The sequence below is a fragment of the Haemorhous mexicanus genome, chromosome 6 (assembly GCF_027477595.1).
Source record: "Haemorhous mexicanus isolate bHaeMex1 chromosome 6, bHaeMex1.pri, whole genome shotgun sequence".
Lineage (NCBI taxonomy): Eukaryota > Metazoa > Chordata > Aves > Passeriformes > Fringillidae > Haemorhous > Haemorhous mexicanus.
Genome location: NC_082346.1, coordinates 12620370 through 12643954, shown reverse-complemented (window position 1 = coordinate 12643954; position 23585 = coordinate 12620370). Strand labels below are relative to the sequence as shown.

General features: G+C 43.0%; 1 protein-coding gene across 1 annotated transcript; it reads right to left on the bottom strand.

Moving 5' to 3' along the window:
• Positions 1-418: 418 nt before the first annotated feature.
• KNL1 (kinetochore scaffold 1) lies at positions 419-23449 on the bottom strand. Its single transcript, XM_059848143.1, has 26 exons — positions 23263-23449; positions 21577-21631; positions 20683-20722; positions 20349-20408; positions 20091-20152; positions 19722-19777; positions 19348-19387; positions 18812-18849; positions 18440-18492; positions 9596-13870; positions 9136-9280; positions 8966-9033; positions 8741-8839; positions 7626-7741; positions 7308-7398; positions 6707-6823; positions 5818-5905; positions 5346-5414; positions 4948-4987; positions 4737-4838; positions 4168-4268; positions 3829-3897; positions 3588-3697; positions 2968-3086; positions 1707-1829; positions 419-1600 (listed from the first exon to the last, which is right to left on the bottom strand). Exons 1-26 carry the CDS (start codon positions 23447-23449, stop codon positions 1495-1497), a joined length of 6429 nt encoding a protein of 2142 aa, XP_059704126.1. The 3' UTR covers positions 419-1494.
• Positions 23450-23585: the final 136 nt, after the last annotated feature.

Sequence of the window (23585 nt, the reverse complement as noted above, 5' to 3'; positions counted from 1 at the left end):
CAATATAATAAACTCCCCCAAAAACTCACTTGAGTCTTTAGTTCCTGATGCTTCAGTGTGTAAATCCACTGAAAGAAAACCAGCCAAAAAGGACAAAAAAAGAGAGGTGGATAATGCTCCTGGAGAACTGCCACAGCACTCTCTGCTAGTTACTGATGCACAGAGAATGGCCTGGGGAAATTCCAAATTCCAGGTGTAGTACCTAAGTTGAGAATGATTTGGGTGCTAATTTCCTAATTAAAATACAATAAATTCTTGTGAAAAGCCAGGATATAGAAAAGTAGCACTAGAAAAGGCAAGGAAAAAAAAAGATTTTGTGAAAAGCCTTCCCAAGTATTTAACATAATTATTTCAATATTTTGAATTTAATTTAGTATTGAATTTTCAGTCAGCAGTCTAAATAGAGCAGCCCATAATCTCCATTTGAAACAGGAAGAGTGATAAATCCAATCTTTATTAAACTTCCACTTTTCAAACAGACACAAACTTTGTAAAAAGACAAAATATATAAACACTAAAATACAGGGAAACATTTTTAAATTCAACATATTTTACAGGGTACAAAGATTTGCAGCTGCAGAACTGAGAGCTGAGCCAGGGTTGGTGCTTTGGCTCAGTAACACAGGGTGAGATCAGTTCCAGCAGCAAGACCCACATAATACACAAAATTATACACAAAACCAAGCTAGAGCTCACAGACACTCCCAAGTTTAAGGAGTTCAGTCTCCTCTCTAGAGTTCCATGGCATTCCAAACTGGGAGAGTGCCCCAGCACCCAGAGATAGTGCTGGACTGAGGCAATGCCAGAACTAACTTCTGCCAGGGAATCACAGTGATGGCTCTGAGGCTGTTGCATCCCAAAGTCTGTGGGCAAGCACAGGGATTTTTAGCCTTAATTCCAAAAACATTTCTGACTTTGGTGACTGGGGTGAATTGCTACAGATTAATTGGTTAATTAATCAGATGCAGGGTATGCAGTGTCTGGCCTGGGAGGGGTGCCAGGCAATGGATAAACACCAGATGTGGTGGGATCTGTTAAATTGTACGTGGTAGTGAAATAATGACAGCAGAAGTAAATTCCAGTCGTAATAACTTAGAGAATGCTCATCATTGCTTTTTCCAAGTGCTCTGTAAATGACAAAATTAATGGGCTATGGCAGAAGAATATCCATGCTTGGAATGACTATCCAATCATGACTATCTGTGCCAGGAATGGCCACCAGTGACTGGCAGAAGATAAAAAGCACCTTGAACTTAGAAGGGATCCAGGAATTTCCTTCTTCTCCTCTTTAGCCCCCCTGCCCTTGTAAAACTCGTGGCCTACACCAAGGGTTCTACTTGGTCTAAGCCACAAGGATCCTAAATAGGCAGGAATAGTAGAGCTGAGTGGGTGACAGCATTCCCATTTCAGGAAAACACAGCTGGAATTCTCGTAAGACCAAACTCACAGACTACCCATTTAGACTGCTCCAGTCCTGCCTGGGGATCCAGCAGATCATCTGGGACCCTGGAGCAGATTCTGATGGATCGAGGTGACTGCTCTCTGCAGATAGTGGTGACCAGCTGGAACTCTGGAGAGAACAGCAGCAACTTCCTTCTCCCTGGGGAAGATAAAATCATCACACATGTTGGAGAGGATCCTGAGTGCTCAATGCCCCATCCCTGCTTCGGGATGGAGTCACACGCAGCGGTGCTCTGCCAGCTCACCCGATATCCCCAATGTGGGTTTGGACCCTGAAGGGAAGCACAGCAGATGGGTAATCATGAGAGAGAGCCAGAGTCAACTCAAACTTTGCAAAAGCCACTGAAGAGGAGAACAGAAGCTTCACCCTGTGGAAATAAACACAAAGATCCATGCAAAACAGTCAAATGGGCTGCTTCCACCTTGGAATCAGTACTAGGAGCAGAAATAAGTGCTAAGTGATGCAATATAAGTGATGCAATAATAAGTGATGTCACTGATGCAACAAGCACAGCAACTTCTAAAGAATTCCAGCACAGACCCACAGGAACTTCAGGAATAAGATAAAAAAGGCCCTTCACACTTTATCAACACTTCAGAATGCAAACCCCCACCATCCCCCACAGAAAAAGTTAATGCACACATAATTCACAGAACCATCCAGAAATTATGGGAGAATAGAGACTAAAAACTTGTTTTCTAGTTAACATGAAACACTCCCAGGCAGTTAAGGTTTTCTAATGCTTTCAGTAGGACTGATTTACCTCCAGTTCCATGGGGTTTTTGGCACTCTTGCAAAGGGAGCTACAAAATTAGAATAACCTCTGAAACAGCACCAAGGTGGGCAGAGCAAGTTCATAACTGGGCACTTCTTAATTAAAGATATGCATCAATAATGGAAGGATGAGGTGAAATTGTATTTGTGTTGTACCACTGGGACATGCCACAAAATTGGGAAGTACACGGGAAAAAGGAAAGGAAAGAAAGCAAACTTCAGTTTCAGTGCATCCCTCCTTCCATGGCTGGTTCTGCTGGGCTGAGACAAACACAAGATTAAAGGGAACAAAGCCCTAAGGTACAGGTAAGCTCTTGGCTCTGTTTCCTTTGCATTGCTACAATTTGACCTCAATATTTAAGAAAGGCAAGTCAAGCAGGAAAACAGCAAGGAAGGAGAGGCTGTCTGATAGTCCTAAAATCAAGGAATCCATGAACAGCCTAAATTCCATGCACTGGGACACTACAGTGCAACTGTGTGAAAATAAATTAAATTGTTCTTAACAACAGCAGCATAAAATGTCACTTTTAAGAAAACCAAATTGAAATTATTTCAGTGTTTTGCTTTTGATTATCTAGAACCTCCCTCTTAAGGCTACTGTGAACTCCATCTTTTTGAACCAGAGAACACCCCGAGTCAGAAAGGACCCACACAATCATCATCAAAGTCCAGTTCCTGGCCCTGCACAGGACACCCCAACAATCCCATCACAATCTCCTGAATTTACTCACTCTGTGTCTTTGATATCTGTCTCCAGGAGCTGGAATTTTGCACCCCACCTCTGCAGAAATTCCAACTCCTCTCCCAAGATTTTGCAGCGATTCACCACCAAGGAGATGTCAAAGAGAGTCTGGGGGGGGGCAATCAGAAAGCAACATCAGCACTCAGGGGGTGACCATGCAATGCCTGAACACATAACTCATCCCAGAAAGTATGAAAAATAAACGTGGTTTAACTGCTACCTCAGTTTGGGTGGAAAAATGAAATTGTACAAGTATAACAAATGTCCATTTTTTGCTTTAAATTTGTCCTTTCAGCTTTGCCAACAGCCACACAAAAGTTTGCCTTGGCAATTTAAACCTACGTTCTTTAGGAGGCAAAATGACCTTCAGCTCAATTTTTTTTTAAGACAAAAAATGTTTTTTTAATAAACTTTGGCTTTTAGGACTCCTGCCTTCAGAGACAGATATTTCCCCTCACACCTCAGAATATTCCTGAAGCAGATTTTGGTTTGCATTCCTGAAGCTTTCATTAAGGTGCTTTGCTTCTCAGCTCAGCTCTATTTTCTCTGTTGCAGAAAATAATAATTGGATTTTTTTTCAGAGTCTTCTAAGTTTCCCTGGAATGTTACCTGGGGCAAGTAGCACAGTTTGGGACACTTCTTCTGCCAGCATCCCTGACTTTCAATAAACTGGAAGATGAGTTTTTGGACTAAACATGAGGAGGGTGGAGCTTGTTCCTCTGCAACACAAAAGAAAACCAGAAATCTTTGAAAAGACATTTCATAAAGCATTAGAAGATGGAGCACACATTTAGTCTCCCCAACAAAAGATTAGCAGGGCTGCTACTTTCACAATATTCAGAAATCTCACCATCCAGGAAAGATTCAAAGTCCAGGTTCAAGATGCTCCTGGAAGGACGTGCAGCAAAAAACTCATCATCTGAGAAAGGAAATTAAAAAACCCAGTTATTTCCATGCTTAGTTCTGGAGTTACAGCTCTTCACCTTCAGAAACAGCCATGCTTTACATACATTTCTGAATTTTCATATGAGAAACATATTCAAAGCCACTTCTCTCAGCTTACACACTGCAGTATGTTTTCTACTTCTGGCTTTCTTTCAGCAGACCTTTACAAATATGGCCATCTTAGGTTTCTATTCTCTAACACTGCAAATTCATAAAACACAAACCTACCTATTTTGTGACTCACCTATTGGGGGTCCAAACACAACTGTGAGTGTCACAGAATCATAAAGGAAATTAAAGACAGCTTGCTGCTCACTCCATTCCATCAACTCCCACTCAGTGAAGCTGAAAAGGGAAAAAAACCACCATCACCCCAAGTTTCAACCAACCAACCCAAACAACTTCTGAGGGACAAACATCAGAGTATTAAATGCTCTTGCAGCTCTTACCACATCATACAGCAATGAAATTTTCCACAGCCAGAGTCTTTAATTCCAAAAGAATATAAGAATCTCTTGGGAATGCAAGCATATTACTATAAATTTTATGTGAATGTCAGTTTGGTGATTGAAAGAGAGTTGGATGTAGAAACCCTGAACACAGAGTACCACTGCAAAGCTGCTAACAGAATAACTGCCTCACACATGGAAGTCTTCCAAGGCTTTATTGCCTACCTTAGGCTGCAAGGAGGTGGGCATTCCAAGATTTCCCACATCAAATAACAAGGAAAACCAAACCCAAACCCATTCCAGTACAAATATGAGCCCCCAGAAACAGCAATTAAAAAATAAAACCTGGAGGTGTTTTCCTTACTCATATTTCTTCAGGATTTCCAGGCAGGCCCTTTCAGTGCTCTTGAGCTTCTCCATCTCAGCCAAATCAAGCTCATCCTCAGCATCCATCTGTGACAGTTCTCTGCAAGGATAAACCAATCTCATGGGATGTGGTACAGTGCTTAAAAAACAGACCAACCCTCTAAAATCTGAGTGTGCAGCTGATTCTTAAATCCTCCTTGACATCTTACCTCAGAAGTTCCTCTTCTTGGGCTGTGATGCTTTGCAATTCTAAAGCAAAGAAGAAAAAGGAGAGAAAAGGAAAAACAATGAGAGAAAAGAGCAGCCCTAATTTGCCGTGCACTCACTGTTCTTATGGAGTTAAAGCTTTTCATTATTGGACAATAAAGTGCTGAATATGATAATCAGCACACACTCTTCAGGTAAACAGTTCTAAATTCCCTTTTTCCAGGGAGAAACCAGTCCTTTTCATTCTCTAACACCTATGTAATTAGCTGTGTGCAATGCAGGAAAGACAGCAGCCGTGTCTGCATCCCTCTCAGAGTTAATGCATCAGGGTGGGGGTTGAGCATCCTCCTCCCAGGTTCTGAAACACCAGGCAAAAAGTGCATTCAGCTGGTTCCATTACCTTCCTGGACATTCTGCCCTCCTGCTGTTCCAGCACTGCAGCCAGCTTCCTTTTCATCCCAAAAAGAATCTGTGGGAAAGAAGAGTCAGGTCTGTGCAGAACTTCCAGATTCAATACTTAGAGTTACTTTTGTTTTGTTTGTGGGCTCTAGAAATCCCAGCACTTCAAAGTTAACTAAAAAAACATACAAAAACATGGAAAAGTATCTACCAAAAACCTCAAAAGTGTTAACAACAAGCAAGACTTGTTTTATTGCACTGGTTTAGAGCTGCTACTGTGCGATTTGATTTCTACTCAAGGCATTGGAGGAAAAGAATTGAAACTACAGAGCATCATTACACAGTAATGCCAAGTTCTGACTCAGCTTGTATCAAACAACCACAAACACAGAATCCTAAACTGACCATTTAAACAGCAGCTCTGCAGAAAAAAGAGAAAGCAGCATATTGGCCACCTCTTTGGAAACACATACCTGATTCCAGAGCAACCACAGAGCTCTCTGCCTCCTTCATCCATTCATCCACCTTTTCCATTCTTGATTGGAGCTTTCTGTATTGCTCCTAAGATGGGAAAATTGTACTTGTGTCAATGATATTATTTTAAAAGCTGAATTTTTTCTGGGATCACCATGGGGCTCTTTGCTTGTTGATTAATTAAAGCAGCTAGTGAAATCTGTCATCATTAGAGGGAAGAGGTAACAGACAAATTGTGGGGGAGTAGCCAATAATAAGAAATGACCAAATGCTTACTGAATCTAGAGCTTTGATATATACACATCTTTGATCCCTGGCACAATGCATTACTTGTGCACTTCCTTGTTACTTACCAGAGAACCCCTGAATGGTTTGGGTTGGAAAGGATTTTAAAGATCATCCAATTCCAACCCCCTGCCATGGGCAGGGACACCTTCCACTTGCTCCAAGCCCCATCCAACCTGGCCTTGGATACTTCCAGGGATCCAGGGGCAGCCACACCTTCTCTGGGCAACCTGTGCCAGGGCCTCAGCACCCTCCCAGGGAAGAATTTCTTCCTAAATACTTGCTACTACTACTTACCTACTTACTAACACTGGTCTTGCTACAGTACAAAGAGCTCATTTTTGGTGGAGTTTCCAGTAATGCTCCAATTTTTCACTCTGCTAATCACCAAAACTCTTAGGCAGAAGGTTCCTACAGTGTAACTGCAAGAATGTCACTGTCCCAGTGTTATATTTGCATATAAATAAAAGGGAAATGTATTCATAAGAAAGAAACTTCCATGAGAGTACACACTTATAACTAAGCTCCTACACATTTAAAGACAAGAAATGTGGTAGAAGTGATTTTTTGAAGGTAAATGCCTGCAGCCCTGTGGCTCCTTACCTCAGCACTCTGCAGCAGTTTCCTGTACAATGTCTCCTTCTCATTGTGAGACAAGATTTTAGCCTCCTTGGTGAAACAGGACTTCATCTTGTTCAGTTCTGCTCCAAACTTACTCAGCTGTGATGAATGGGAAATACAGAAGAGAAAGTGAATGGAAATATAATCCTTCCTGACTCTAGCTCAGCACCCAACCTCAGTGACATCCCCATGCCAAACTAACAATGAATTATGAAAAAAACTGTGTCTCTAAACAATTCAGACTCTTGATTTTCAAGGAATAGATCTTTATTCTGAACCACAGAAAACAAAAATCTCTTGAGCCACCTTCTCAGTTCTTGTGGGATACTTTTATAAATTTTCTGGGTTTTCTATGCAGTAACTGTGGGTCATTTCTTTTCCCTTTAATATATTTCAAAGGACACATTTCCTTGCACAATTCTCCTGACATGCTGGAAGTTCTCAGCAGTTTTCCATTGAGAAAATATGTTGCCTTGTTTCACCTGCTGTTATTTTGTGACCATTCTGGTTCTTATGTGATGTGAATAAATCAATTAACCTCACTTCTTCATGACACACAAACAATCTCTCCATGCAGCATTACCTCTTCATCAGTGCAGGTTCTCATCACTTCCCACAAACTCCTGATCACGTTCACCAGGGGCTGATCTAGGACAGTCACATGTGGTTTTAACCTGAAGTATGGGGGAAAAAAAAGTTGAAAGTCTTGCAGCAATTTCACTGACCACATAATGTAGCACAGTGATATTTACACAATTTATTTCTATTCCTGTAATCAACTATTAGCTATACTTTCACTTTTCCTCTGTCTAATGTACTAACTTTCTTCAGGCCATTTCCATGCACCCAGAGCTGAAAAAATGGAATTACTGATAAACTGTGTGACTGGAAAACCACTCACTCCACTATTTTCTGAGACAGGTCCTGGCAGTCCTCCTCGTAAATCCTCAGCTTGGGCCGGTGGATGTACTGGCTGTAGATGAGATCTTCTGCAGTGGGAGGTGCACTGACTGCACACTGAGGAAAAACACAGGGAAAAGTAGGAAGAAAAAGAAAAAAAAAATCCATATTTTTCAGAAATAGTAACTTCCAGTCATTTCAATTCTGCTTTCACGCCTTGTGTTTCCTCACACCAGAGCTCAGGCTTCCTTTTGGGATACGTGCCTCATCATTAGAGCTCAAAAAATGAAATTAAATATTACTGAAAGAGGTCTCCCTTTTAGATGAAGACTTGAAAATATGTATGTGTTATGCAGATAAAAGAGTGTTCCCCAACAAAACAATGTTTAATTCAAAGTTAAGCTTAATTCAGAATTAAAGCCCCCAAAGCTTAGGGAAGCCTTATGGAGCTTTATTTTTCAAATAAATATGAGGGGAGTATTTCAGCAAGCTGCCTGTACAGTAAAGCTCATAAATAACTGACATTAATTACTTCCACTCCTTCAGAGAAAGTTTTCAGGGGCTTTTGTGGGGGTGGTGTCTGTTTTTTACCAGTCACTAACCCACAGCAGCAGTGTTATGAAGTCTGATGAACACTTAGAGACAACTCAGTAGGAATAAATTTGTAAACTAAACTGTAACTAAGCTAGGAGAGTATTTTAAATAAAAATTTTAAAGGATTTAGAAGGCAGACTTCTGTTCTGTATTTCTTGCCCTTTCTTTAGGCGAGAAAATAAAAGTACCAATATCATAGTGAAACATTTCTAAAGGAGAGAGTAGAACAGGCAGGAGGAGCTCAGAGTAGCTGCAGGCAGTAGTGGCTGACAGATACAGTGAGAAGATAAAGTGAAAAGGTCAGACTGAGCTTCTAATTCTTTCAAATTTATTGTCCTTAAAACAAATCTTAAAAGCAAGAATTAGCATGTTTATCTAAGAACAGTAATTCTGAATATATGGTATTTGGTGAGGAGATGGAAATCTGTTCTGGTTTTCATTTAAAGATGTCTGAGTTGCTAAAATTTAAAACCCAAAGCAACAAAGGAGTATTGTTTAAGGTAATTATATTGTTCCACTCACACTGGCTGGAAGCTGGCTGTGCCGGGGCTTCTGAATCACAACGTGGACTTGAAGGAGAGTAAAAAACTCCCCAACCGTGATAGCACCACTCTGAAATTTCTGTACATTTGAGGAAAAATACACAGGTAAGTCCATTTTTCAAGACAGAATGCTCACTAGTGTATAAACACAGGAGATTTTTTCCTGTTGGGACAGTAAATTGCTTTCTTCCAGCCCTGTCCATACCTCCCATAAATTTTCTTCACAAATGCTGTCCGTGAGAAGCTGGGATTCCACCTGACTGCTGCGCTGGACTGGGAAAGCAAAACAGAAAGGTGGAGTATTGGTGGGTTAATAACATCCTTACAGGGCAAAGAACACAAGGTTTGGGATTCTTATCACAAATGGTCTCTTACTTGTTGACTCTATGTCAGCCCTCACAGAATCCAGGGAGCTGCTGGTGCTGGCGTGAGGACACCCAGGGCTTTTAGCTGAGAGATTTGGAGGCTCTCCAGCTTCATCAGCTTCTGCCTGGTCCAGAGGCACAACATCCAAAGTCACCTGTTATTAACAAATTTAAAAAAAAAATAAATTAATATAGTTATATAAGACAACCTAACTGGATCAGTGGTTTATTGTAGCTGTTCCTTGAAAGGATTAAAGGGATACTACGCAGGGAACGGTTTAAAATTGCACACACCAACCTGATTCTTCTAACTTGGCAAAACAATGAAAACCACAGGGAATCACACAGGAAAATGACAGCAAACTGGTGGTTATGAAAAACAAGAGCACCTACTAACAGATCCACTAACACCCCCAAAACTTAAGCCCTGGTGGTGTTCCCATATCCTTACATCGAGGGACCAAGCTCACCTTCAAGTCTTGAGAGGCCCCAGCATTCACATGTTGATCCCTCTTGGCCTTCTTTGGGCTTTGAGGATCCTCCTCAGTTTGCCCTAAAGCTCTTTTCATGTTGCAAGTTTTTGTCTCTTCAAATGCATCCTTTTCAGGGTGGAGGGTTTGTTTTTTATTTTTATCATCCCAAGCGTTTTCCATGAGTTCGGAGCTGACAGATTCATTGGAATCCATTTCCTCCAGGCACACAGGGAGAAATTCTTCTGCTATGAACTGAAAAGGACTGAAGTTCTGCCTGCTGGACTTGTTACCTGGGGTTTCACTGGTGTTTGCTGGAACTGGGGCTTCTTCTCTGTCTGATTTTGTATTTATGTCCTGTGCACTGGAAACACGATTTCTCTTGTTTGGTAATTTAGGCTGGAATATACCCAGAGGGATATTTATTCCTGGATATTTATCCTTAGGCACCATTCCTACGGGATCAGCTCCAGATTCCAGACCTGTGTTCTCCTGCTTTTTGGGCTCAAAAAAGTTATTTGCTTCACTGACAGTGTTTTTTCCCAACCTCGGGGTATCCTCTGGCTGAGCTGAGGAACTGGGCAATTGGTCAGAAGAAGCAGTTTTGGAAACAGAAAGAGATTTCCTTGTCAAACCCATCAGTTTTGAACACACACCTATAATACCTGAAGCTGCTGGTGGAAGAGTGGCTTGTGTCTGATCCCCTGAACTGTCACTGACCAAAGGTTGCCTAGTTTGTTCAGAGCTTATTTGGAAATCTTTTGGAGATGCCTCCCCTTCAGCTGACAGCTCCTCATCTTTCTTGGATTCCTTGTTAGCAGCTGGAATGAGGTTTGCTCCAGCCAAGCCCAAATCTGAATCTCCAGGCTGAGATGAATCCTCTTCCACTAGCTGGTTTCTCTGAGTACCAGGGGCATCTGGATGACCCTTCCAAGGATCTGATCCCTGCATGGGAAAGGCAACACAGGATCCCAAACTGCCACTTTCTTCCCTGTGATCCACAGGGCTCTTACTTGGGAACTCGAAAGATGCTCCCTTAGATTGCAGCTTTTCTGGTGGTGTGAGATCCTGCTCCCTGCTTACAGGGACAGAATTATCTGTGGGAAGGTCATGGTCCTGTGGTGCCCCCACATCCGTAGTACTTTCTTGAAGGGAGACAGAATAAATGGAATGTGGTGTTGTGCCACTGGGGACCTGGCTAGCTCCTTTCTCACTAGGAAATGCTGAGTCTGACAAAGAAGAAGAAGGAATGCTGGGCTTATCCTCAGGTTTTGTGGCATTTTGTGAGGAATCCATTTCACCTCTGCAGGGCACCAGCCCACCGTGCACGTGCTGTGGTGGCTGCTGGGTGTTTGTGTGGGGCCCCTGCTGGGCCTCAAACCCACAGATGTTCTTACTGACAGCAACAGTGTGGGATGCAGTGATGTCCATGTCCTCCTGGTCGTGGGCAAACACAATGGTTTTGTCAGCAGGAATGGCTGGGATGGGCTGTCTGTGCCACGCTGTGTGAGTTGTGGTGATCTCCATGTCCTCAGCCAGAGCAAAACTGACGGTTCTGTCACGTGCAGCCTCCCGCCCACCCCGCTCCGCCGGCGTTGTCGTGGTGACCCCTTTTTCCAAGGACATTGCTTCATTTCCACCTTGACCAAAGCCTCCAGGTGCTGCTTTGTTCTGTGACAAATCAACGTTGATGCTGTAATCCGGAACCATCACCACACACCTGCCAGTTATGTCCATGTTTTCACCGTGGGGAAACACAACAGACTTTTCTCCGAAGAAAGACAGCTGGGAACTTTCCTTGGGTGCCCCAGATGTCCTGGCCCACACCGCTTCTTCTGCACCCCTCTGGAGCAGCCCATGAGATGAGGGAGGAATTTTTAAATCCTCTCTCGAAGAACCTGTTTTACCCATGGAAAAATGTCTGTCAGAGTCTCCTTGGGTTGGCAATACTTTGCTTACTGCCCTCACAGGCTGGGGCTTCTCTTGCCTCTCTGAGTTTTGGCCTTCTGCATTTATTCCTGTTACTGTCCCAGACCGTTCATTTCCTTTTATTCCAGAGGGAGCAAGATTGTTACCAAAAGTAAATGAACCACTTGGAGCCAAAGCAGTAACAACTTGTTTGTTGGTGTTCATTTTCAAGCCCCCACACTCCATTGCTGCAGTTTGACTCACGATATCCACATGATGACTGGAAAGTGGGAAGGGCTGGTTTTGCACCTGCCTGGATAGTGCAGTGTTTTGATTATAATTATTGGACTCTTCTTCTGTGTTAATAGGAGCAATCTCAAAGGCAGCAGGATGAGCTTTGGTTATGTCCATGCTTTGATCACCTAAAAACACACCTGTTGTGTCATTTGTGCAGAAATCTGAGGGGCTTGGAGGGTTTTTTTCCAGAGGCTGTGATACAGCTTCTTGGCTTTGCAAAGACAGGGATGCACCAGTGTTAGTGACAACATTCTTGGGGACTCCTCTGGTTTGCTCTTGTAGCAGACACATGCTCTTGGCACAGGAACTCAGACCACTTGCCTGGAAGTTGTCTTTTCCAAGCTTCTTATCAAACATTATCATCTGAAGATCTTGAGCATTCTTCTCCGTAGCCTGGCTCGTTATAATATTCCTACCAATACTCCTCACTTCAACATTCTCCTTGTCCATATCTACAGAATATGCAGGTATGTCACCCTCAGTGACATTTTTGTTCTGGTTCTTCCTTGGAATGATTTTACAGGGCATTTGTTTTGTCTCTGCTGTTATCTCACTGCTCTGACCATCAAAGAAAACAGTGTGGCACCTTGTTATTTCCATTTCTTCCTGCTCAGTTACATTGGAAGAAGTGGATCTGTTGCCCAGGAAATGAGGTTTGCACGTGACAGAGGTGAACACTGCAGTGGGATGTTCATTATCAACATTCTCTCCACCATCCTTTACAAAGGTTTTAGCCAAGTCCATGTCTTCTCCTCCAAATATTACTGTCTTCTCACCTGAAAAAACAAGCTGGGGGTTTGCAGAGGGATCAAACCTGCTCTTCAGAACACCACCAGCCACAAACTGTGTATATGAGCCAAACCCAGTGCTGGCTGCAGCAGGACCACAAGCTTGAGACACGTTTTCCAGGTGTCCACCTGAGGCTGCAGGCAGTTCAAGTGCACTGTTTTTATAGGGCCCAGCAGCAGGATTATCTCCAGGTGCCAAACCCTTTGGGATGTCACCACATGCCAGGGATCTGCTCCCTGCCAGCAGAGGATTGGTACCCATTGGCTTTTCAGAGGTTTTATGGCATGAACTGCTCTGTTCTATGGTGCTGGCCTCATAGATGATGTCTGTGTAGTTCTCAGTCATTTCCATGTCATCACACTTGGAAAACACAATGGTTCTGTCCCCTCGGAAGATGGTCTCAGACGAAACAGATCCCTGGATGGCAGACAACACCCCGGCCTCCTGCCTCCCAGCTCGCAGCACCGGGGGGTCTCCTCTGCCTTCAGCACTTGCTGCTTTTCTGTCTGCACAAAGCTGAGGGTCCTGCTGAACATTTAAGCTGTGATTAGATGCTCTCCTGAACACAGAATTATCCAACTCTGTGGGTGGGAAATCCTTTTGGAAGTTGAGCCTTTGGTTCCCGACAGTGGAGAGGGCAAAGGACACTTTTGCAGTGTGACTGGTTGTCACGTCCATGCCCTCGTCTGCAAACGCCTGGGTAACATCCCCACACTCCCACTGCTCTGCTGGAACCTCACTGACACCAGGAAATGGAATTTTAACATCAGCTGCCTCACATTTTGTCATCTCCATCCCACCTTCTCGGCCCCGAAACACTCTTGTCACGTTGCAGGTGTCCAGCGGCTCATGGGAACAGCCAAATTCCCCAGACAGTCGTGTCAGGTCTCCCGAGCCTTGGGAAGGGACACAGCAAACATTGTCCTTGTCAGGTCCCTCAGCAGCATTGTTTGACTTCAGTCTCAGCAGAAATTTGTTGAAATCTATTTTTTTCACAGCAGTGGCTTCTTCCTTCCGTTCCAAAGACGGGCCTGGATGGTTTGTGGAGTCAGAGAGCAAACTCAAGTCCTTGCTGGTTTCTGCCTTCCCCTGGCTGGAGTTTAACTTAGCCAGGAAGGAGGTGAAGTCTATTTTTTCAGTTCTGTCGGGCTGGTGGGTGCTGAGGTTCCGTGAGATCATGGCTGTGTGACTGGCTGTCATCTCCATCTCGTTCTCCTCCGAGAACACGAGGGTGGTGTCCTGCCTGTCTGTCCTCAGAGCGGCGTGGTCCATGTCATGCCACTGAAAAACAACAAAAAAAGGAGAATTCAGTGACTGGCACTCAAAACAAATGATCTGTGGTTTATTCTATTTAAAACAGAAGTCAGCTAATGCTGATTAACCAAAGTCCTAAGGTTTTAGCTCTCTAAGTCTTTTCTTAAAAAAACCAACCTGTTAATTTCAGGCCTCCCCGAGCAGCAGTAACATATTGGAGGAAAGGACAATGACTAAATTATGCAAATATATAACATTTAAATGGCTTGTAATGAAACAATGTGTCTCATCTTACACTTCACATCTAGTCACATCTTAGCAAGCACAGACCAATTACTGAGGCTTATGGATCAGTATTTTCTATTTTTCTACAACATGATTTCCACCTTTTATTTCCACCAGTTTATTGTCCACCTGCTTCAAAGCAGCACCACCATGCTGCATGTTTCAAAAGACTTTTTCAGCACTGATAAGGGAGATTTTAGTCTCTTTAACAGAAAGCACTTATTCTTTTATAGCTGAGGGGGGTAATTGTAATGAGAAATATTATATTTTATCAAGCATCATGAATATATTTGTTACCAGATGATAAACTGTAGACAATGGTGAATTATCACAATGCTTGTTCTCCAAAAACTACTGGCCTATGGAACTGCTCAATGCCCATTGTGTAAGAAGGAGAACTTATTAAAGTTTGTAATCAGTGGTGGCCACTTTATACACTGGAAGATCAAGAGACGTGGCCTAAGGATAGAACCTTGCAGTATAATAAATATTGCAATTTATGTTGTTTTGTAGAATGGAAAATAAGTGGGATGAAATTCCCTGTACACTTGAAAAGGAAAAGAAGGGCAAAGGGTTAAAAGAGGTGCTTAAGGTGCAGGCAAGAAGAAGAGGAGGATGATTTAGAGCAGATGGTTGCTCTTTGGCATAGAATAAAGGGGGTGAACCATGAATCACCAGGGAATACAGTCAGAGACATAAATGAGCCTTGGAAAAGTGGACCAGAACAGAAAGAACGTTTTAGCGGATAGGAGGATTTTGGTCTGATTGTGGGACACACTAGAAGGCAGCAAGGAGATGTTGAGAGAGATGCCAGGGAAGTTCTGATGGCTCCCCTCCAGCAGGTGGTTGGGAATTATTGTGGAGTAACCTTGCTTTTAATAGTGGATTTAATGTCATGGAGAAAGGAGTTAAAGGGAAAATCTGGACAGAGCTGCCAAAGTGTTTGAAACCATAATCAGGACTCAGGACCCCTCTCAGTCAGAAACAATTGGTTAATTGTATAAAGTATACTTTAGTAACTAGTAGTAATTAGTGGCTGAAGTATGTCTGGCAATTTGCATTGTGATAATCTATCTGGAATGTATTTGGCACTTCATGTTGTGATAGTTGATAGCTGAAATGTATTTGGAAATCTGTAAAAAAAAAGGGGACACTGGAAAAGGGAGTGTCCCCTGGCCAGGCAAGTCAAAGAAGGAACCTAAACAAGGTTTTTCAAGCCATCAGGCCCAAGACCTTAAGTGAAAATGAAAAATCCCCCTACAGGAACCAGGGGAATCATCCTCAGCTGAGCCCTGGTTACATTATTGCTGGGAATGAAAATGTAAATTTTAAAATTGATACAGAAACAACTTATTCAGTACTGAATTTGTGCAGAGGAAAACTTAGCTCAGAACCTCTAAGTGTTGTGGGTGCAACAGGGAGGAAAGACAGGCCTATTTTACAATGATTGCTATTTAAATTAATAGAACAGTGGGGGAAACACCAATCTGTATACTCTTGAATGCTCAACCCCCTTGCTGGGGAGAGATTCATTGGAAAAATTGGATGTTCAAATAACTTTCTGGGATGGGGAAATGCAAATTGAAACAACAGAATCAAAAGCCATCAAGGCAATAATTTTTATGTTGCAGGACTAAGAAGAGTTGGACAAAAACCCCAGAGGAAGCAGAGAATGCTGTAACCCTGTTGGTATGGGCAGCTGAGATGCCTGGATGATCAAAGGTGGCCAAATTGGTGAGGATTACTCTCAAACCTGAAGCCAGACTGGTAAAGCAAAACCAATATCCTATTAAGTCTGAGGCAAAGGGAAATCAGGAGACTTATAAATTTTTTTTAGAATATTGAAAGAATATGAATCAAAATATAACACATCAAGATTATCAGTTATAGATTAGTGCTAGATTTATGGGCCATTAATGAAAAGTTCCTGATATTCATCCAGTGGTAGCTAATCTGTACACACTCTGGACAGCAAATAAAATTGGAAACTATTCTGCCAGCAATCAGGACTGAAAGGAAGTGACTCAATGCTACTGTAAGTCTGCTACATTTCTTAGACCTATCTGGATACAGAGTGTCAAAGAAAATGGCATAAATAAGCAAAGCAGCAGAAATATCTTTTAGTTTTGAGATCTTGCAGGAAAAAAAGAAGCTTTGGAAGCAGCTGAAAAGAAGCCATTTGCCAGACTCCAGAGCCAAGGACTATGAGCCTCCTAATGTATGGCTGGATGGTGTCACTTATGGATTGCAGTTATGGGGTACTGGCAGTACCCTTGCATGGTCCTCCACCAAAAATACTTGGTTTGGACTCCTGAGAGCCAGAGCACCTGAAAAGCCCTGAAAGAACCTTAATGCCAACCCCTGCACTGAGAGCCTCACTCTTGAACCAAACCACTGGAGTTATCTGTGCATGAAAGGATGCACCTGGCACTGGGGGCATTGGCTGGTTTGGGGTCATGGAAGCAGTCTGTCCAAACATGGGACAGTGCAAGGGAAAGTGACCCGGACACCTGAGAGCAGTGGCAGCTACAGAGAAGCACAAAAGCTGATATGTGCCCCCCAAGGGCACAGCTGGCTTGGAACAAAAAGGAGGACATTGGATATTGCCAGCAGGATGTCCTTGGAAAGCTCATCAGTGTGGAGACTCCCCAGCTAATACAGGGAGTCAATTAGCTGACAGAACAGCAAGAGAAGTTACTGAAAAAGGTATCCTGGCACTAATACCTAGCAAAAGGCTGAATGTCTGGGAAGAAAAACCAAATCAGGGCAGGCAGCTAGCCCCACTACTGGAAGGCACAGAAAATCTCAGCAAGTGATTAGTAAATTCGTGTAGGTGAGTAATTGTACCTCCAAATTAATGTATAAGATAACAGAACAAAAACCATCAATAAACACTTCAGGAAATAGAAAATATAGTAGCTGATGTATAAAGGAATATAGTAAGCACAAAGATGACAGAAAAAATGATCAGGTAAATTGAAAAATAAGTAATTTGTTTTGCACAATAATCTCAAGGAAAGAAGGCCACCTCCAAGGCTAGTAAAACAGAGGAATTTACCAGGTAATTACTGACAAACTGAATTTGCAGAACTGCCCAGGCAGAATGAGGGGCTGGTACATTTCAGTATTTTGGTACTTTCTCTAGAGGTCCAGAAACTTTCCCATGCCACACCAACAAGGCAAGGGAAGCCATAAAATTTTACTGAAATTAATATAATAGTATTAAAATTAACTCTTGTAAGTTTTAAAAGGTACATTGTTACCAAGAAATCATTGGGACCAGACTTGCCTGTACATCATTTCAAACCAGAAATGAACCTGGTGTTCATCAGAACCTGGAGGTTTGGACCAACCCAGGAGAAGTGGAAGGGATCATATCAAATCCCCCTGGTGACCCCCACACTGCACTCAGAGTGGAAGGAATTGAACCCTGAGCTCATCACATGTGGGTAAAACAAGAACCACACATTAAACAGCAAGACTGACTCACACCATGGAGCTTTTATGTAGATATGCACATCCTACTGTTTTAGGATAGGATATGATTTTCTAGGGATACATTATTTATTACTTCTAGATGAAAATTATAAATGATTGCATATTTATAGTAATAATAGAAACTATATTCTTAATTTCTTGGAAGGAAAATGTAGTCTTAAAGTTAGTAGAAGATTTTGGCAAATTACAGAATGTAACTTCTATAACATGGGACCTTACAAAGCAGATTAGCTTTAGAGCTATCACTGTTACACAAACATGAAATATGTGGTGATTTAAATTTAAACAATAATTCTTGTTGTGTGCACATTCCAAATGTGACTGCTAAATCAGATGATCAAACAAGATAAGAACTGTGTGCTGCATCTAGCAGAGAATTAAGGGCAGAATTAGAAAGTAACTAGTTAAATAAAATATTTAAAGAATTTGTCTTTTTTCTGACTGGTTAGTTGGCCATTATTTTGCAGATTATAATTGTGATCATATGATTATGTGATTATTATACTTGCCTTAAAACCTTATATTAGTAAAAATAGTAAGTGAGGCTCATGAAGGCTTGCAAAGCAGACAAGGATGGAGGAACTAGTTCATTGCTGAGAAGTTGTAAAGAAATTTCAGAAGCAAGAGTTATTTATGTTGCAGTCTAGTGACCATCAGATTAGGACACACTTCAAAACATAGAACACTCAGTTTCAAGAGAATTTTATGTGAATACAAAGGCAGTTAACATTTTTAATCTTTACTGCACAAATTCTTGTGATGTATTTTGGACACTGGTATTTTCAGCCCCAAAAAATTAAAACCTTCACATACCTCAGTCTGCTGCCCCAAGGCCTGGATGGGGGCATGAAGCAGAGTGTTCATCCCTGTGGAAAGTAAGGGAATACTCCAGTTTTTGTGCTGTTTGCTCATTATTTTATCCACTGAGCTGAAGCTCAATGCTCTGGGTAAATAAACACAATTAAACCTGAATATATTCTGAAAAATATTTTCATTACTCCCTTCAGCACCTCAAAGGCCCACCCAGACTTCCATAACAGGATCCTTGTAAACAACTCCAAGGGAGAAAGCCCATCCAGAGAGAGCTCTCCCAAGGCAGGGAGATTGCTCTAGGCACATTAAAATTTCTCACACATCATCAAGAGCTTTAAATAAACAGTCATTTAAATCTGTTCTCAAACTCACCAGTGATCTCACATGGAACAGGCCCAGGGTCCTCATTCCTACAAAAGGTGGGTTTGAGAAACAGTTTGTTAAAAGGTTTCCAAGGGAAGCCTTGATCTGTAAACTGAAGATGCAGAGAATTGTGCTGCACAGAATTCTGCAGCAGAGCTCATGTGGGTCTGGGCAGCAGATACCAGACACTGCTTATTTGTCTTCAATATATTCCAATTTGAATCACAACCTTATTTTTCCCTTGAAATTATCTATTATGCCACAAACCACTGTTCAACATACAGTGGTATTTTAATTTTTAAATTACAAGAAAAGATTAATTCTTTATTTTTCACAGAATCTATGGTTCTGTGGAATTCCCCTTCTCACATACAAAGTGTCTTATCTGTTATTTTACCACCAAGTGATTTTAATTTTACAGATCCCACCATTGTGCTTTATCTACAAGAGCTCTGAGGCCAGACTAATGCTTTATCTTTTTCTGAGGAAAACATTTGGTAATAAACATTGAGAAATAACAAATACCTATCAGACATGATACGTACTGATTAGTCAAGGTATCATCCTTCTCATCTGCTGAACACCCTAAAAATAAGAAAATGAGAACATTAGAATGTGAGAAGCATTTGTATCACAGTTGTATTTGATTATCTTAAAGGTTTTGCCCAACCCACACAATTCTGACTCAGTATGAGACAAGAGTGAAGTGCACAGAAAACAATGTTCTGAAGTTCTCACTCTGGATGTGTCTTCTCAAGGCAAGAACTCTGTGACTAAGGAGTTTTCAGCCAGGCCAGAACAAAGAGCAGAACACGTTGCTCCTTCCCCAAATGGAAAAGTTCTGATTTCTTAAATTCAAGCTAAAATCTTGTTGCCAATAGTCTGGGAAACCTGTCAGGAAAAGTAAAAGGAGTTTTACCTGTATTTTCTGTCTCTAATGCGCTGTTCTTAAGATCTCGCTGGAAGACTCTGCAGCTAAGAACAAAATCACCAGTTTTTAAAAACACAAAACCATCTCTGAAAGCAAATGAAGATGCCATTATGACATTTAAGATGCATGAATGGAAAACAAAAATTCCTAACTGTGTGAATTTGACTGAACTGGGGGCTGGCTTTTTTTCAGAGAGGAAAATGAATAACGGCTCTCAGGGTTCAACCCAACTCGATATAACAATCTTCCTGCTGCTTGCAGTCGTTTGTGAATACCCAGTGAGGACACTTTCAGGGGGAAGGGTCACTCCCTGCATTTTTTGGCTGAGGAAGGGGTGTGAGTGTGCAGCTCCCTCACTTGATGGTGCTGGCGAAGCTGACCCTGCGCGAGCTCCTCCTGCGTCTCTCTGCGTGGATGTCCTGCCAACAAAGAACACAACAGCTTGCTACCCACGACAGGCACAGCTCTCCAAGGAACACAAAACCATACAAAAGTGGTGTATGAATATTACTATCAAAACTGGTGCATTAAAACCACCTGTGTTATGACAGCGACACAGCACTGAATCAGCAAAACACTGAGGGGGATTGGTAGGAAAGGGCTTGGTAGACCTACCTCTGTCATTTCATTCCCATTTCCCAGATCATCCAGAGGATTTCGTGGAGCCTTTAAAATCTGAAAGAAAATACAGAAAACTCTGAAAGAAAATGCAGCTGAGAGTCCAGCTGCAGCTCCAAGAGCTGTTTTCTCAGCTGAAGAGAGTTTCTAAGAGCCAGCAGTGCCCCAGTCAATCCTCTCAGGACTGACAGTCAATCCTGTAAGGATTGACAGGCTCTTTTGGAATGCTTTTCTTCAACTCTCAAGAGCAAGCAAGTTCCTCTGTCAGCTTCCCTTGGCTCCTTTCCCCCCTCACACAGTTTTATTTTGAGGAATGCTGTAGGTTACTCACGGAGGACAGCCGCTTCCTTCTGATGTGCTCTGTGTTATCCCTGCAGGGCAGAAAGGAAAACAGGTATTGATGCCTGAAGTTTTTAGCTTTTATGTATTTTTCATGTATTTATAGCTTTGTAGACTGTTACATGCCTCAGTGTAACTTCCAGTACTTTCCCACCTTTCTTTTCCTACAGGGAACAGGCCCTTATTGACACATTCCTAAAATTTTTTTTGGTCTTGCCTGTTACTTCTCCAAGGACATTTTTATTTTGCACCACATAATCACTGGCATAATAAAGGTAGGAGAGGAGGGCAGAACCCAGGGAGGAGATTACATAACCAACAGCTCCTCCAACTGGACAATATTGGCCAGATACTCTAACTGCCTGATCTTATCAATTGCAAGTACCTAATCTGGGGCACTGTTTTTTACCACATTATGTACCTGAAGGCTTCCAAGTAAAGGTTTGTTTTTATATTACCATTATGTAGCCTGAAAAAGTTTGTGTTCTATTTCCAGGCATCAGTATGAAGGCACAAAATTGCACCAAGGTACGTTTCCTGAATGGTCCTGCCATGGTTTTGAGGTTAATAAATTGATTTCTCTGTTATTTTTACAAGTGTGAAATTAAATAAACAACGTGCTTGGAACAGATTGATCATTTCAGCACTGGTTCCCAGGATAAGCTTTGGAAAACTCAGCAGATTGCCCCCCCAATCCATGGTCAGTTCATCTCCTGACAATCCAGCACTACGAAATCCCCTCACCAGAAACCAAAGAAACTCCCTGGTCTTCATCACAATGGAAAACACATTTCATTCAAGGGATGCTGAAGAGCATTACAAAAGGTTTTGCCTCTAAAGGGCAATATTTATACCACAGTAAAATTCTTGGAGGGTTTCAACTCACACTTCCATGTTAGGGTCTGTGTAAATCTTGTCCATTGCTGAAGGATATGCTCTTCCTATAAAATACAGCACCAAAATTCAAAACCATTAATGAGCCTCACTAGGAAAACTGCATAAACCCACAACTGGCTATCAGCTTTTGATGCTGTGTTTTTTCTGTGTTTTTTTTCCTCTCCATCCTTCTCTAGCCACAGAAATGCTCTGAAGTACAACAGGCCTCTCAAGTCATTGTTCTCCTTTTATATTCACATTAGACATATATTTCCTATTGGATATCATGTTAGAGAACAGCTGTGCTAACAATTTCAGTATTACTGGTTATCTGACCTTTTATTTAAAGTTAAGATTCTGGTAAATGCTGGGAGATAAAGGAGACCAAACCTTATCCAAGACAATGTTTGCTCTGACACATACAAGACATTTTCCCTCTCACTCTAAACTGAATTTCTGGTATTTCAGCTTGTGCCTGTTGCTTCTTGTTCCTTCTCTAGATACAACCAGAAGAGTAAGGCTCAATTCTCCTAAAACCCTCCTGAAAGGAATAAGGGGAATGTGTTTTTACAAACTATGAGTCTGCCTAAGCCAGAGACTGATGGGTGAGCTAAGCAACAGGAGAACGTTACTTACTGACACAAACTGTTGCTTATCCAAGGCACTGCTAAATTCCTGGACTTGGGGAAAAAGAACAAATATACAAGAAAAGGAGGGGATGGGGATGCACATTGGAAGAGGGTCTGTATTAGGCTATTCTGTATTAGGAAGTCTGTATCTCTCAAGTACCTCAGCCAACTAAGGGGAAAGGGGAAAGGTAAATAGGATAAAAAGAAGGCTGCATCCCCCAGCAATTTGAGAGACCCCACGGAAAATGGCCCATGGACTCTCCCTTTATTCATGACTGCAGCTACAGTGACTCCTGTGTCTCCTTTTTAGACATAAACCTCATGAATTAATTTTCCCAATGGAGGGAACAATTTCTTCCCAATATCCCATCTAAACCCACTCCCGGCCAGGCTGAACACACAAAGAAGCAAAGGCGAGATAAGCCTGGAGCTATAAAAGCCCTGATCACTCTGCTATTGGGGATGTTAACCTGAAATTCACTCCCCAACCACCTTCCTTAAGTGTTCTTCTCTAATCCTGCTTGAAGGTCCGCTACAATCCTTGAGGGACGAGTTGAAGACCCCCCATCCCCCTTTTTACTCTCCCGTTTGACTCTGCGAACGGGAATCGCTCCATAACACTTCAGTCCATCCCTGCCGCCCATCCCGCCCCTCCTCGGCCTTTTCCCCATTAGGATAAACCGATATAATCTCTTTTTCCCTCTCTTTTTGTCCCCGCGCCCTCGCTTTACAGCCCACACAGCCCAGGCGCCAATCACTTATCGATCACAAACACCGCATTAATCAGCTCTGCCATTAATTACACCACATCAGCGCGTTCCCCAGACATTAATTACCTCGGATCGATCCGCACCGCCCTTACCGAGGGGTTCCCCACACGCTCCGCGCCCACCGCAGGCGGCACCGCCTCAGCCCTGCTTCCATCCCGCCGCTCCCGGGGCAGCGCCGCCCTTCTCCCCCCGCCTTCTCCCGCGCTCCTTCCCCGCAGCGCCCGCCCGGCCCCTGGCAACGGCCGCCGCCGCTCCCGCGCCGCCTCTTCTCCGAGGGCACCGCTCGGCCGCTCTTACCTCCCGCTCGGGGCCCCCCGCTCCCGAATCCCGGTTTCCGGGTCCCCGGCCCCGGTTCCCGCTCCCCGGCCGCCGCCGCCCCGTTCAAATCCAACCGCCCGCCCCGCGCCGTGACGACACATTGGCGCCGCACAGGACGGCTGTCCCCGCTCCGTACAACATGGCGCCCCCTTATGCCGTACAACATGGCGGCTTCCTGGATCGCCGCGTTGCTGCCATTTCGGTGTCTCGCGCGGCCCGCACGCCCGCAGCTGCCGCGATGGAGGTGGCGCGGTACTGCACCGGCACCGCGGGGTGCTCGGTCGCGGCGCGAAGGCTTCGCT

Bases quoted from the DNA above. Each gene is read 5' to 3' on its own strand.
- KNL1 (XM_059848143.1), bottom strand. From the start codon at position 23,449: ATGTTGTACGGCATAAGGGGGCGCCATGTTGTACGGAGCGGGGACAGC. The intron at 5,415-5,817 runs GTATGTGTTTCC...TCTTTCCCACAG, and splicing joins TGTGGTTGCTCTGGAATCAG to ATTCTTTTTGGGATGAAAAG. The intron at 1,601-1,706 runs GTGAGCTGGCAG...TATCTTCCCCAG, and splicing joins ACCCACATTGGGGATATCGG to GGAGAAGGAAGTTGCTGCTG.